The following is a 16128-nucleotide window of genomic DNA, read 5'->3' on the forward strand; positions in this document are numbered from 1 at the left end:
ATTTTTTGTTCCTTCTAAAAGGAAAATTAGGAAAATTCTTAGTTTTCTTTGCACACACGGAGCCATAAAGCCATAACCACACATTCTTTCCAAACACTTTCCCCTTGATTTCCAAAAGGGCTTTCTTTCACAAGCTAGATAGGCTTACAAACCACACAGTGTTTCTCCAGTTTCATGGTTTTATTGAATTTTAAAAACATGATGAAAGAGTGAATTATTTACAAAGAGTGTGCAGCAGAAAGAATTAAGTTTTCCTTGATGAGAGCGAAGCCGGTCAGCTGTATATCCAAATGGTAGCTTCGATGACCAGTCCTGTACCATAAGAGAAATGTTAACAGACATCTGGACAGTCAGCACATCTGTGTGTGTGTGTGTGTGTGTGTGTGCATGTGGTTCTTCGTTTGCTTATTTAAGGGTTCATGCTTGGGTTTTGCCATTCCTCCTGTCAGGAGGCGGTGTGGGGAGTACCCAGCGATAGCAGTTTGAGAAGCTCAGGCTCTTGTCCACAGCACAGCTGGTGCAGTAGACAATCCCCAAGGCCAGCATCACTACAAGGAACACACACAGAGGCACCAGCAGGGCAACCAGCAGCCAGCTCTTGTCATGTTTCTGTTTACCTGTGGCGGATTCTTCTCCCACCTCCGCCGTGCCGCTGATATCCTCTGCACTGTCCATCTTAGATCTGTCCCCATTCCCAGTGGCGGCCCCGTTTTCAGTCTCAGTTCCCACCCCACCATTAGCCTCTCTACCTCTTGTCTTAGCCTCATTATCGATTTCATTGCCCGTGTTGTGTTTTTGCGTGGGGGACGGGGCCGTCTGATATTGCTTTGGTGACAGGGCATCCCATTGGTTCAAGTGATTGTCTCCCCCTTGAGCCAGGTCAGGGGAGGGTCCTTCAGGGGCTTCCGTAAACCATAAACCGTCAAAGTTAGTTTCAGCTTCAAAGTTTGGATCCGGGGTGAAAGAAATGGACCATGTATCATCATGGTCAGGGTCCACATCTGGTATGTGAGCCGAGTCGCTCGGGTCAGGGGTCAGAGTGGAATATTCTTCATCATCTGGTGAAGGCAGGCAAGTAAGTCCATCTGTCTGCATGTCATAGCCGTTGTCACAGTAACACTGGTACCCTCCCATATAATTCAGACACTGTTGCTGGCAGGGCGACTCCCCCACACACTCGTCCACATCTACACACTCTCCTCCACTGACCATTTCATACCCAGGGTTACAAAGGCATGTGAAGGAACCCACAGTGTTCTCACAAGTGTCTTCACAGCTGCCCTCATCGAGGCACTCGTCGACGTCCACGCACTCACCCTCATCGTCCTGCTGGTAGCCAGAGTGGCAGGTGCAGTGGAAGGTGCCTGGGATGTTGATACATTGTTGCGGGCATGGCTGCTGCCGGCATTCGTCCACATCAGAACATTTGCGGCCGTCTGGGGCCATTTGGTAACCCGGGGGGCACGTGCAGCGGATGCCCCGCTGTGTCTCCACACAGTTGTACTCGCACCCCATCTTCAAGCAGGCTTCGTTCATTTGGGTTTGGTCGGTGGGACCGGCGGAGTCGGAGGACAGCTCAGGGGGATCGGTTGGGCTGAGAGGGTCGGGCTTACAGGTGTACCCGTCCTCATCTATTGTAAAGCCCTCAGAGCAGTAGCAGTAGTAGTCGTTATCTGTGTTTTGGCAGAAATGGTCACATCCATGATCCCCGCTACACCAGTCCAGGTTCTTTGGAGCTGCACTGAGAGAGCAGAGCGGGGCATCCCTGGACCAGCCCACTGTCTTGTCATCCCTCTCCATACACAGTATGGTTTGCTCAGCAGGAGCATCCGGTTCCGAACTGTCTGCAGGACACGGCAGAGCAGCTACAGACCCATAGGGCACATGAGTCAGCAGGGTGCTGACAAGGTGAAACGGGGTGGTGTAGACAGCTGGACCGTTTCCCTCGTCTTCCAGCGGTGGACACATTCCTCTGTAGTTGTACTGGCAAACGTATCCATCCAGCGGCAGCGCGCAGGAGCCATCGAGCCACTGGAAGTTGTCGCTGCTGTCACGTCCACCCTCTGCAGTGTGGACAGTCATGGCCACACAGCGAGGGGCGGCACACGTCCCGGGGGTGTCTTCACGGAGCCAGTTGGTGAACTGGCCATCCTGGTCTCCTATTGGAAAATAAAGACAAAGACCAGGTTAGTAAAAGTAAAAGAGCCTTATTTTTAATCCTCTTATTTTACTTTCAAACCATCTCAAATGTTTTTTTATGTGATGTAAAAATATATATATATAAATGTTATCTATGTGAGCCATTTAAAGTGTTAATCCTCAAGATTATCACAATGGAAGTTGGCATGTGTAGAATAGAGCATTTGTAGCTCATTGCAGTCCGAATATGAATCCCGCAACCAAAATGAGTATGTTTTTTTGTATTGTGCTAACAAGCAGGCAGTAATATATATTTGAGAACCTATTCCTTCCTAAAGTGATGCTAGCGTCTATATAAAACACTAAAGCTTCATGACGCATTGTGTATTTTATCATATTGTATAGCAATCAATATTAATATTTGGGTTTGAGTTTGGGCATGCTGCCCCAGAAAAACTTTACTTTGCCAAATTGAATTTTTCTCACTATTCTCTATTCTTAACGGTAAAGATGAAATCGAATAACACAAAAACTATCTGTGACTATGACTAGTTGCTAGTTTTAATAATTTGGGTAAACCAATCCAGCCAAATTTTGTGTCTGCTCTGACTGAAGACACATTGAGTGATAAAATACCCATCTGGTTTTTAGTGGGAGAAGTTTGTGTGATGACTAAATCAGGTTGAGAGGTAATAGTGAGGTCAAGGGGGGGTTAGCCCCTCCCCTGTCGCGCCAGCTCTGTCTCGGTGAAACAAAAGTAGTTAATGTAATAACCATCCAGTATGGAGCTGTGGAGGCCGGCCCCTCCACCAAAGTCTGACAAAGAGTTTAGAGAGGTGACATTTTGTCTGGAAACACTGTCAGAAACAATTTCGTCAAGATGGTAATTAACTAAGTGGTGAGTTTCTGACCAGATTCAGCTTCAGTTACACTGAGATTTTCCATTAGATCACTGTCAGAAACTTGAGAAACTGAATTCTTCTCTCTCTGTTCTCACTTTTAAAAACCCAATAAGATGTCAGATATATGGTGATGACGGTCAATATCACAGTGAGGGGTCAAATGTCAAGAAAGTGGGACTTTGCCTGTGACCCAGACGAATCCTCTGAGTGGTCGAGTGGTTGAACACTGGCGTGGAGGTCTGTGCAGCCCGATCCAGAGACGAAGCCTTGACCTGGTCCCCTGGGACTCCAAAGCCGACAGCAGATCATGGACCACACCCGCTGCCTCACGGGTATGCATGGTCGCCAGGGTCCCACCTCGCTCCCGGCAGCTCCTCCCAGCCTCCCTGAAGGCCCTCTTCTGGAGGAAGACAGCATAGCATCCCTCCTGGTGGCAGACTGCGTCTTCCTCTGCCAGCTGAGCCCTGGCTGCTTGCTGATCCCCCTCCGTCTCCCTCAGCCTCTGGCCGTGGCTTCCAGGAGCCAGATAGATGGTCAGCAGCAGAATACACAGGAGACTCATGCTGCTGCTGCTGCAGCTGCTACTGCTCCTGGTCTTTTGCATCCTCCACGGAGACATGAGTTTTTAACTAGACCAACATTCAAAGGAGTGCCGCAGCCTTACTGTCAAAAATAAATAACCTAACAAATGAAGGTGACTATCTTTTCTGGCCGCCTGTCCAAATAAATCGGACAAAAATTCAACCGCTTCACTTAAACTAATGTCAACTTGCCAATGTTGACTTTTCTACCCTGTTTGTTTGTTTAAATAAATAATCTGGTAATCTAATTGTAATCTGAGACAGATTATTCAAAAATTGATGCCTGATTACTCAAACCTTTCGGCAAACCGTCCTACGGTGCAGAATCAGTCAGACTCCATTCGTCAGCTCTGCAGCCACAGTGAGATTGATTTCAAAACAAATACCAACACAGAACGATGGCACAAGCTTGTAAGTCCAATACAGCCCAATATGGTCAAAATAAAGTCCAGTGAAGTATCAGTCGAGTTCCGAGTTCAAATTGTTGAATGGACAAATCTCCCCAGTTGTGTCCAAAAGGTTCTAATTAGAGTCCTGAATGAAACTGATGAGTTTCAGTGACCATTCCTCTCCTGTGTCTGATCCTGCCGGGGCTTTTCTTGCCTCTGCAAAGTTGGTTTTCTGACTGAACCTCAGAAAGAGAGAAAGATGGGGGAGGGTGGAAGGGGGGGGGCTACGTAGAGGAAAAAGAATTGTGTGTTTTTGGAAGAGGGGGCTGGTGGTAAAGTGTGTGTGTGTGTGTTAGAGAGGGCTAGAGGGGTTGACGGGTTGGGGGGGGGGGGGGGTCGGTGTGGTGTGTGTGTGTGTCTGAATTGAACACCCTCAGAGAGTTATGAAAACCATACGGCACCATTCTGTCCCCCCATCTTGCCTATGGCTTCAGACACACACACACGCCCGCAAGCCGGCACACACACACACACACACACACACACGCACACACGCACACTAGTGCACTCTGCACAGCATCCACAGGAGTGGAAAGAGTTTGTCAGCTCTGAGATGCAAAGATTGTCTCCCCCTCCTTCTTCTCCCTTCTTCTTTTTTCTCCTTCACCTTCTGCCTCTCTGTCTGTCTCTCTTGTTCTCTGTCAGCCTCTCTATTTTTATGTCTCATTCTTTCTCCATTTCTATCTTTACATCATATTTCATTTGGTTTTCTCATCATCTGCTGCCACCACTCCACTTCATCTGTCTTTGTCTGTCTACAGAGTCGATGGCAGCTGGAAGTTTTTACTGGCCGATGGAAACATTAGTAGCAGGAATACCTGTTGAACCATGCATGAATGCATGTGTGTGTGTCTGCGTGTGTGTGTGTGTGTGTGCATGCGCGCAAGTTAATTCTGATGCTGTTTACAATAACCCTGTATGGGGCCAGATGTCTAAGTGTATGTGTAAGTGTGGCTATCACTCGGGGGCATGAGGAGAAGAGGAAACAGGAAATGCCAGATGTGCATCAGCCTGACCTCTCAGTAGCTGGGGAGCAGGGGTGTACACCAGGGGCACCTCCACTGCTGTCACATGATCCGTCCGCCATGAATGGCACGTCTGGAACAAAGTCAAAGGCCGAGTTTGTATTTTCCCAAAGAAAAATATGGAAAAATATGATCTGTTTTTTCTCTTGTAACTCTGCAGCGGCTGAAGCCAATTACTCTGATTTGAGGGTCCAAGGAATGTTAAAGACAACAACCCGGGTGAGAGACTGCAAAATAAAGTCCACCGCACAAACAAGCCAAATTGAAAACTTCACAATAATGCACATCACATTTTCTCTTGAGTGTGTCTGTGTGTGTGTGTGTGAGCTGCCACACGCAGCAAAACTGAAGCAGCTTGATGTCATTATTACATCTGGCAGTTTTCCTCTATGGTCCTGGTGTGAAATGGCTCTTTAATGCAACATAAAAAGGACAGTAAAGTTTCACCCTCTCTACGCAGGATGATGGGATGGAAAAGTAATTGTCTACGTGTGTGTGTGTGTGTGTGCGAGTCAGTTATCAGCCACAGTCAGTGTGTGTGTGTTTGTGTGTGTGGAAGCCTGTGTTCTGTCTGTGTACAGCAGATGAGTCGCCTGGCCGTGGCATGTTGGTTTTGGCACACACAATATATACAGCCTAACGATTCAGCAGTCTTTTCCACTTATGTAATGACTATCGGAACTATGAGGGACAACGAACATAAAACCTCAGGATCCGGGAGAACCCGAAGAGCCTTTTGGTCTTGTTCCCCACTGCCTCCTCCTCCTCCTCCTCCTCCTCCTCCTCTGCATCCCTCATCCTCCTCCTGTCTTCCTTTGCTTTTCTTTTCCTTGGACTACCCCCATCCTCCTCTCCTCTCTCTCTTTTCTTGTTATTCCATCCCCCCCCCTAGTCCCTCCTGTCGTTTCTTGCATCCTCTTGCTCTCCAACCCTCTCTTATCTTCGTGTTAGTCCTCTCCCCCTCTGCTCTTCAAAGTCTCATTACTTGGGCTCCATGTCAACAATCTTTCCCCTGCATTTACCCCAAACCTCCCACTCTTGGTCTGTTTATTCTATCATTGAGCCCGGGTTAAACCCTCCTCCGGCTCAGACGGCCACGCCTCCACAGGCGCATTCCAGAAATGTAATTGATAGAACAGTCAATAGTCTCCTTTCCGTAGCCCTGCGCTCCCAATTCCCCGCTTCCACATTAATCAACTTACTGTACCTCCAAGATGCTCTATCTCCCAACCCAATGATCTCTAATGGAACCTACAGATTTCTTGATTTTGTATTCCCACACCTCCTCGGTCGCACACTTCTTTCTACCTCCTTGACTCCTAGCCACTCGCCAAATATCTTCACTGGCTCGGATACATAGTCAACCTCCAGCTTCCAAGCAGTGGAACTCTACCTTCCAGCTCTAAAGTCCACCCATTTCCCTTCAACCCACTAAGTCTATTTTCTTAAGCAGCCCAGTAGATGTTCTTGATTTGCTAAACCTCTGGTATCTGGACTTTAGGAACTTCTCCTTCACTTAAAGATCATATGACGTGTATTTAACACTGTAAAGGCTGGGTGAAGCTGAACAGAGCTGGTTTCTACAACATGTTGTTCGGCCATGTTGGAAACCAAGTGTTTACGCTTTTTACAAATGGCCACATTTGAACTCATCGTAAAATGGCAGCCATTGGAGCGTGGAGGGTTGAGATGACATAATCATTTAAATATGGGGATAACACATGACGGTTAACATTCAGACAGTTTTCCCTGCACATTTTTTAAGTGATGCATTCATTTGTCCACACAAAAATGGCAGAAATTGTTTTGTAGAAATGAGGGAATAAAAAAAAATGTATCTTTTCATTAGATTTGTCTTCTCTTCTTCTCAATGTTCTTCCTCATGCTTTCTTTATGTAGCACTAGAATAAGAATCAGAATCAGAATTATTTTTATTGCAATGTATATTTGCAAATACAGGAAATTGCTATGTATATGAAATACAACTCATCACGATTGCCCTAACCCTAACCCTAACCCTATGTATAGAGAAAAAACGTCTGCTGTTTAATTCAAGATTCTAAACTTTATTTATTAAGACTTTATTTATCATGTGCACAACAATTACATACAGTAGTCGTTGGCAATGAAATGCTTTGGTCACTATTCTCAGTGGAAGTAATAAGACTAACTTAATAAAGGACAAACAGTACATAAAGTAATTTATTTTACAAGTGTCCTCCTTTTCCCTGTTTTTGCTTTGATAATTAAAAGAAAACCTTATTTCTTTATTGCTGGTCCATAGGTCACCAAACGTCCACAATGATGTCAAGGCAACATTGTTAATTTCTTTTCGTCTGGGCTCGGTGGGGGGGTATAGACTCGCACCACTCGGGTTGACTGAAGCATTTGTACCATATGAAATTCAGAAGGACACGTCGATTGTTCATTTTTCCCAACCGCTGGTTTCTTATGTCACACACACACACACACACACACACACGCACAAGTGCACACACACACGCACACACTGAAGCAATTAGCTGCGGCCTTGTGGTTAAATAATGGAGTGTAGGCATTCCTGCTGATTTCTGTGGAGTGCAGGAAAAAGACGATACTTTTATCCACGTCCTCGACAAGGTCCATATGTTTCATCTTTCACAGCCTCCACGAAGGCCCTCCATCGACACCCAGTCTCCTACCATTACCTACTGACCAGCTCCATTGGAACAACTCATGATCTTCAGATTTAGGAATGGGAGCCTCATGCGCATAGAATATGGGAAATGTGATTAGTTTCCACATAAATGTACTTATAAAACAAGATGTCAGAGATCCTCATTTACAAGAATACTTCCATGCATTCCTTAATCTGTTAAGAATGGAACAGCTGAGAAAGAAAAAAATAGCACTGTGTGAACAGCTGCTACTGAATTTCCAGTAAGGAGTCAAATGACAAGTTTAAAACAAACATGGCTGCAGATGGAAACTGCAAATGACGGAGGTCTGTAGCTGCCTGAAACACTGGAGAGAAAATAAAAAGCAGCATGACTGAGGCTCGAGTGACAATAACAGATGATGAGCTGGATCCATTCAAAGAATCAGACAAACAGAAACTCTGATAGTTAAGGGGTTTTAAAAAAGTGCTGAGAGGCAGAAAGAGAGATGGGGAGAGAGAGAGAGAGAGCGCGCGCTGGGAGAGGAGAGGATAAGTCCTCACATATTATTCCTTTACCAGATGATAGGCTCAGCTTTTCCATAGACACAGCCATGCACATACACGCACAGACGCACAGAGAAACCTACTCTGCTTTGTAGTGTCTTTCATCACTAACTTCTCCAAAGAGGGGAAGGAGTGTGTTTATGTGTGTGTGTGTGTGTGTGTGTAATGGTGAATGCATTAACAGTGAGAAGAAAGGACGATGACTCCCCAGCTGAGGGACGGGACATAATTAAAGTCTCGACAGAGACAGACAGGCGTCTCATGTGTCGGACGTTTGAGATAACCCACCACACGTCTGTATCTGTTCCTGCTCTTCTATCTGCTCATTTTCTATTCAAACCTCGCAATTTGTGACCACGGTCTTAATAGCTGCTCAAAAAACAGCTGTTCTTGGCAAAAGAAGCTGAGAAACTGTAAAGTGTCTGACTCAACCTCATGCAGCAGAGGAAGGTAAATTACTCTCTGAGCACATTTTTTGCAGTCCACTCAAATGAGCAGGGAACTCGAATAAAATTGTTTCTTTCTTTTCGCTCCGTTGTTCATCGGTCTTCATCCAAATCGGAGGTCATTGGATTATATCTCAGCGAAAACACTGGGGAGGTAAAAAGGTGATACTTCTTGCAAAAACTGCAAGGTCTTCAAAATCTGATCCGTTGTTATATTGGAAAAAACCCAAGCACGTCTTGTTGAGTTGAAAAATATGACAGCGGGGCAGAGCGTGAGCATGATAAGTCCATATCCCTGAATAAATCAAGATTTGGGGAAAAAAACAATCCTATATAATCCCCTTAAACTGAGCCTTCTCCCTGGACAGATCATAAATCCGGGATTGTCACCATTCGTTAGTATTAAGACTAATGTGGGTTTCTGTTACACTCACTGCACAGATACACATAAAACTCCAGTTCATACATTGTGAAAAAGGAAACTTCTAATGGAATAAACTGAACAGAAACTCTGAATGGAATTATAAACTGCTAAAACTAACATCTTCAAGTTTCTTTTGTAAAGATGTCCCCAGTACACGACTTAAGAAATAAAGTTTAAAGTCCGGACCAGTTAAAGCCCAGTCAAATGTAATCAATCCTTTTCTAATCAGTAGTTTTCAGTTACAAATACAGGGAGTAGCTGTGTGTCAGGGGGTAAACAGATTTTGACAAATATGCCCTTTGAATTCCTTGACTGGAAAACCTCTAATGAAGATGTTAAATTATAATATATTTCAGATAACACAGTAGAGACTTCTCATAGACTCTGCTGTTTAGACCAGGCCCTAAAATGAACAAAATAAATATATATATATATATAATCTTATATAATTTGCTCCATTTGAACAGAGTCAGGCTGTTTCCCTTGTTTTCCTCTCTTTATGCTAAGCTAAGCTACATATTTAACAAACATGAGGGTGCCATCAATCTTCACGACTCATATGACTCACAGCAAGAAAGCAAATAATCTAAATGTATTTCCCAAATGTTGAACTCTTCCATTAATATGTCATGCCAGCCATATAAAGTGAAGATGTATTTTTCTTGGAACAACAACTCGAAAGCCAAAGCCAAGTTTAGAGCCAAACGCCAAAATAGAAAATGCAAATAAAAAGACAACACAGGAACATGTCTTATCAAATGCACTGAAATGAAGGGAAATACATGCTGCAGTCTGGTGCTGTGAGCATCTGCAGAAGTATGTAAGTGAATTTACTTTGTCCTCAAAGCCTTAAGTTGTAAACAAAGCTTTTATGAATAGCTTGTCAGTCTGTTTCATAAATCTTCACTGACATAACCTCTCACCCCTCACTCTGAACCCTCGTAATTTCCATTGACCCCGGATGACCTCTCTCCTCTCCTCTCATTCTGGATTTCCGAGGGGACGCGTTAATTCCCCCACCCCCCATCACCTCCCCCTCTTCTCTTCTCTTCTCTTCTCTTCTCTTCTCTTCTCTTCTCTTCTCTTCTCTTCTCTTCTCTTCTCTTCTCTTCTCTGTGCTCTTGTTGCTTCTGGCTGTGACCATTTTCTGACTTTCCTGGCCTTATTTGTCCTCATAATGTGCCTTCACTGGACATTAGCTGCTCTCTCCCTTTCCTCTTTGGTATTTGTGTTTTTTGGCAACAGTGTCCCTGTTTCTGTCCATTTGTCTCTCTCTCTCTCTTTCTCTGTCTGCATATGCGTCTTTGTCTACTGCCGTCTCCTCTACCGTCGTCCATTTTCAATCATTCGCTTTCACAGTTCATCTGTTTTTCTCTCAGACACGCACGCACACGCACAGATACACACACACACACACACACACGAACACCCTTCTTTCTTTTTCTCAGCCAGACAAAGTTGTTCTGGTGTTTAGTTTCAATACAGTAGGAAATATTTTCGACACTGCAGGAAATGTCTGCTGACTGCTAGAATCGTTACACACACACACACACACACACACACACACACACACACACACACGCACACACACGCGCTCACCCTTCTTCTTAACTCGTTATACAAACAACTCTTTATTTGAAAACCTTGTACAAAATGAACTGCAGGATAAAATAACAAAGTGTCTCTAAGCTAGCACGCGGACTCGGGGTCAGGAGCCAGGCTGCAGACGGGAATGGTGCCGTAGAAGAAGGGGTCTGTCAGCGGGAAGAGCAGCACCACAAACAGCAGGACTCCCATCAGATATGAGAAGAGGAGAGCCGGGCGCTGAGGGTGTTGGAGGGCAGAGCCGATGTCAGGCAGGCCCTGACTGTTACAGAAGGAATGGCACACAACAGGACCCACAACATGACCTTGAGAGAAAGAGACAAGAGATGAAATGAGACGTGTTCTCTCTGAGTAGCAGATAAACGTGCTGTTCACTCCACGTCTCACCAGTTCTCATGAATATAAAGGCAGAGAAGGCACCGAACACAGTGGTGTACAAGAACTGCATTCCTGCAACAGAGCAGTTGGACACATTTATGATGCTGCTCTGCAAAATGTTAGAACCTATAGCTTGGATATAGGTTGTTTGTTACATGAACTGAACATGAACTGTTGCATAATCTAAGCGCTATAAAGATGTCTGGGGTGCATGTGTGACGTTAGAGGAGGAAAAGTCGATCCTTGCAGTTCGGAAATAATGCATCAACCAAGGAAATTATATGTTTTTAATCATTTTGCTTGTGTTTGAGCATTCTGCAAAACAAAATGTGTTGTATGGAAAGTGTGCCTCTGCTTCAGCCAGTGTGTGATAAATAGATTTAGTTGGTATCGGAGTTGACTTGAGTGTTAAAGCAATTGAGAACAACTTCATTTCAGTCTGGTTTACTTGAGGAGAGGGTTGTGAGTCGACTGACCTGCCACCAGGAGAATGACACTCATACTCTCTTTGTGGAGGCGCCGTTGCTCTATGACGTGGTGCAAATGAGCTAGAATAAGACAGGACAACAGCAATGATGTTGGAATGTCAGTTAACAAATCTCATTGCAGCACTCGCTGACAGATCTTAAGTGTAATTCAAATGAAAGGATCCACTTTCATGTTTTTTCTGTAAAAGAGTCAGAAACAGATCACTGTTTACAGTTTGAAATCCTGGTCGCCATACCGACACCGAAGAACAGTGGTGCTGTGAAGATGGAACCAGTGGGTCCTGCACAGGGCACCAGCATGGGCAGCATGGCCCCCCGGAACACCAGCTCCTCCGTCACTGGCGCCACCACCTGGTCCCTGAGCCACACTGCGTCTCCCACACGTGACCTCCATGACTGAACGTCTGGGAAAATTTAGTCACACATGAAATACATGCAAGTACACGTGTATAACTCCTCAACCCCAATTCGATCAAAGGTCAGAGTTCACTTTATGTAACTCACCAAATGCTGAATGCAGTTCCAGGGTGAAGCCACCAGGGTTGTCCATTGCAGAATGAACCAGTGGGCCAAGATAAAAAACCTAATGTTTGGAATAAAATCAATTGTTAATAACATTGAGAGTGAAAATCTTTAAAAATATTAAAGATTCAGATCAAGAAACAGCAGTGCATAATTATGACCTCCACAAAAGAGGTTATGTTTCCACCTGTGTCTATTTGTTGGTTTACTTGTCAGCAGGATTATGCAAAAACTGCTGAACTGATTTCCAGAAAACCTGGCGGAGGGATTAAGCCTCTGTCTGTGAAGAATTCATAAAATGCAGAGGCGGAGGTATTATTTTCCCAGCTACTGTCAAAAGAGCGAGAAAACTTCCAATAATGTGTACCTGAGATCATGTGGATCTGAGAGGTAAAAATGGCTTCGTAATTTCATCTATAAGAACTAGACAATCATTTGTAGGATTTAGGACAAATAACAATTTATCTCATAGGGCTTAACAAGGTGCCACATCCTCTGTCCTTGACCTTCAACATGTGAGAGGAAAAAAACATATTAACGTAGAAGCCTCAGAGAGAGACACATGTGAACGATCCCTCTCTCATGGTGGATCGAAGTGTAAACTGATGTGTGTAACAGAGCACATCAACAAATGAGAAAAGACTAACATAAATGGAGAGGTGTGTCAATGTTTATTCAAATTGCTACACAGTATCATGAACAATATAATTTTTCATTTAATTACTTCCCCTCACAGAAAACAAATAATATAAGCGATGCAGTAAGAATTTGCTCATAACAAAAGAATGACTGTTGGTTGAAAGACAAAAGCACTAATAGAAGAGGGAAGCTGACTGTAGCAAAATATTTATTTTTTTGTTGTAGAGACAGATCATTGCTGCACATGTTCTTTAAAAAATATGAAAACATGTGATAAAAAAAAAAAAAAGCCCTAGTAGATTGTTGTATTTCTCTGCATCATAAATCAGGTGAGTCGCTCTCAATCCAGTCTTCTGTGGGCGAGTTGCTCTCCATCCAATCTTCTGAGGGCAGCTTGTTCCCCGACCAATCCTCTTTGTGCAGCTTGCTCTCCATCCAAAATTCTGTGCTTCGCAACTTGCTCTCCATCCAAAATTCTGTGCTGGGCAGCTTGCTCTCCATCCAATCCTCTGTGTGCAGCTATTGAATCGTCTTTGAGAATTTTGCACTCTATTAACTCTTGGATCTTCTTTTGCCTCCTTCTTTTTCTGGGCTGCTTCCTGCTTTTCACCTCCATCGACTCCTCTGTCTGCAGTTTGCTCTCAATCAAATCTTCTGTGAGCAGTTTGCTCTCTACTAACTCTGAGCAGTTTTCTCTCTGTTAAATCTTCTGTTAGCAGTTTACTCTCTATTGTATCATCTAAGAGCAGTCTGCTCTCTATTAATTCTTCTGTGTGCATTTTGTTGTCCATCTCCACCTTCTGCACCGTTGTGATGCACACTTCCTCATTCTGAGCCTGCTCCTGGCACAGGTTCACGTTACCAAGCTCCACCTGGAGCTCCTGCAGATCGAGCTCAGTCAGGCAGTCGACGAGGGCCATCGTGGGTTCCTGCCTTTTCTCAGTCTCAGTCTCAGTGATTCCTGTTCTCCTTGGATCCGGCCTGTTGGATTTACTGTTTCCCAGCTTTAGCCTTTCATCCTGCTCTGAAACCACCTGCTATTCTTCACCGTTTCTTAAGTCAAACTCAAACTCAACCCTCCTCCAGCCTAGCCACCACCAACTACACCCCAAATTGCAATTCACTGACTTCAAAAATGGTTCACTGACTCCTGCTCTGCATTTAATCACACAGTCATAACAGATTTGGAAATTGCATGGAGACTGCAGTCATTTTGAAAATGAAAAATATTGGTTTGACCTTTAATTCCACACTGAAGAAGATGACAAATCCCTCAGCCTCCTGCTCGATAAGTGAGCTGTAGTGTGTGTTCTCTCCTGAACTATATACACTGCAGATAATTTGAGCAATTCACGTGGAATATGCTTTTTACAACCTTAAAAGAAAAAAAAAGTATGTTCAAGCCGTTCAAGTGGAGACTGAACGGCTTGAACATACTAGTGGAGACTTACCACGGTCAGTAGCAGTGGCAGTGTGACTGCAGGGATGAAACCCTCCATTCGAACGCCCATCAGCTCCCACACAGACACGTTGACCTGAAAGGGCAGGACACAACTCTAATAACGTAGCTTTTGGCCTAAAGTGATTGTAAAGTTAAGCCATTGAGCTGTTAACCTCACAGAACTTCTTATGTTTAGCTAACGTGCCCCTGAGCGTGAGGACACGACTCTTCACCTGGACGTGCTCAGGGTTCAATCCCCTCTGTGAAGTGTCCTTCAGAAGGACAATGAAGCACATAGAGGACGCTACTTTTGATACAGATCAGGCATTATAATGGAAATAAATGTGTCTGTTACACTTCCTTGCCAGTTTATACTTCTGTGGTCAAAAAGGTCTGTATATTCACTGATGTATAACCTGCTCAGCTATTTTAACGTTCACAAAAACGTTGTCTGCCAAAGATGATTGTGAGAGTGAAATATTACACATTACGGTTGGTTGATTGACAGTTGACATGAGGCACCTGGATGGGGAAACAAAATGCAGGCACAGAGGAGCCAGGTGGAAACAGTTGAATTATAGAGGAGATGATGATGATGATGAAGGTTTTCAGGCAGACACGCCGGCAGCACCACAAACAGGGTTCAAGATGGAATGACTGGGAGAAGATGGCTGTTATTTGTACTGTGAGCTGATATGGGAATGAGAGACAGGTGAGGTGGGTGGGTGGAGTCAGGGAGGAAAGTCAGAGGACATCTGGTGGGCAGCAGGAGAGTGGCTGCAGACAGGGACATGTGTTCATAATATAAGGGGAATGAAAATAAAATGGACTCTCCCATAATGCCGTCACAGTTTCACAATCAATTCTAGAAAAGTATCTTGAACTTTTATTTTAAGTTTCTTTGGCTCACTGCACAGCTAATAATTCACCGCTCTGTTTGGTTGAGGTGGAGCCAGTTAGACTATTTTAAAGACACTCCCAAATTCCCGGTACAAAAATAGCAAGATGTCATATTCTATTGGCCCATCATGAGTAAAGTGAATTATAGTGGAGTGGAGGTATGAATGGAGAAGTGTCTGTACGAAAGTGTTTTAGTCAATATGCTGTTGGGCTCATCCCTGCAACACTATACAGTTCAAATCATTACATGTTATTTGGCTGACGCTTTTGTCCAAAGCGACTTACAATTAGTACACTCAACATTCATGAGGGGCCATTTAGGGGTTCAGTATTTTGCCAAGGACACTTCGGCATGCAGATGGGAAAGAGTGGGGTTTGAACCGGCAACCTTCTTGTTGGAGAACCACCACTCTAACCACTAGGCCACACTAACCACTAGGCCACGCCGCCCAAATCATTGGTATTTAATGAGGAAGAACTCATTTCTCTGGGATTTATTGAGTTAATGTTGATCACAGTTTAAAAAAAAGCCCAAATTGAGAATTAAAGACTGTGAATTTACGTCCACGTGTACTCACCCTGATTTCAGCCCAGTGTGTCCACGCCTTCACTGCCACAGGTGACAGGGCAGCCACCAGCAGCACACTGGCACAGCGACGCTTTATCACAGTGGGATGATCCCTGGACACACAGACACACACACACACACACACACACACACACACACAGCAGTTTCACAGCCCAGTCCAACAGCACTGTCACACAGCTGATGATGTGTAGGTACAGGTGTAGGATTGTGTACCTGGGTAAGCTGCTTTTCCAGACGTACAAACTTCCGACATACACACAGGCGAGCAGAAGGCAGCTCACGACACACACCCAACATTTGGTGTTGACCTGCCTCAGGAGAACATGTTCTGGTTCCAGCATGTCAAAATTGAGGCTATGAAATCAGGAGATTCCTCAGGTGAGCAAACAACAGCAGCT

The 16128-nt window shown here is 44.5% G+C and overlaps 2 protein-coding genes across 2 annotated transcripts; both read right to left on the reverse strand.

The window, feature by feature from the left end:
- Positions 1–161: 161 nt before the first annotated feature.
- Positions 162–4281, reverse strand: LOC128457589 (endosialin). Its single transcript, XM_053442366.1, has 2 exons — positions 3225–4281; positions 162–2159 (listed from the first exon to the last, which is right to left on the reverse strand). The coding sequence occupies exons 1-2, from the start codon at positions 3658–3660 to the stop codon at positions 418–420; spliced, it is 2178 nt and encodes a 725-aa protein (XP_053298341.1). The 5' UTR covers positions 3661–4281; the 3' UTR covers positions 162–417.
- A 6576-nt stretch (positions 4282–10857) lies between these two features.
- Positions 10858–16071, reverse strand: LOC128457400 (CAAX prenyl protease 2). Its single transcript, XM_053442067.1, has 8 exons — positions 15944–16071; positions 15720–15822; positions 14252–14335; positions 12144–12222; positions 11876–12043; positions 11628–11699; positions 11161–11223; positions 10858–11078 (listed from the first exon to the last, which is right to left on the reverse strand). The coding sequence occupies exons 1-8, from the start codon at positions 16069–16071 to the stop codon at positions 10858–10860; spliced, it is 918 nt and encodes a 305-aa protein (XP_053298042.1).
- Between the last annotated feature and the right edge of the window lie 57 nt (positions 16072–16128).

This window comes from Pleuronectes platessa, chromosome 15, assembly GCF_947347685.1.
Source record: "Pleuronectes platessa chromosome 15, fPlePla1.1, whole genome shotgun sequence".
NCBI lineage: Eukaryota > Metazoa > Chordata > Actinopteri > Pleuronectiformes > Pleuronectidae > Pleuronectes > Pleuronectes platessa.

Bases quoted from the DNA above. Each gene is read 5' to 3' on its own strand.
- LOC128457589 (XM_053442366.1), bottom strand. From the start codon at position 3,660: ATGTCTCCGTGGAGGATGCAAAAGACCAGGAGCAGTAGCAGCTGCAGC. The intron at 2,160-3,224 runs GCAAAGTCCCAC...ATTTTCCAATAG, and splicing joins AGGATTCGTCTGGGTCACAG to GAGACCAGGATGGCCAGTTC.
- LOC128457400 (XM_053442067.1), bottom strand. From the start codon at position 16,071: ATGCTGGAACCAGAACATGTTCTCCTGAGGCAGGTCAACACCAAATGT. The intron at 11,224-11,627 runs GTCAGTCGACTC...GCTCTGTTGCAG, and splicing joins TGTCATTCTCCTGGTGGCAG to GAATGCAGTTCTTGTACACC. The intron at 11,079-11,160 runs GTGAGACGTGGA...CTTTCTCTCAAG, and splicing joins CTTTATATTCATGAGAACTG to GTCATGTTGTGGGTCCTGTT.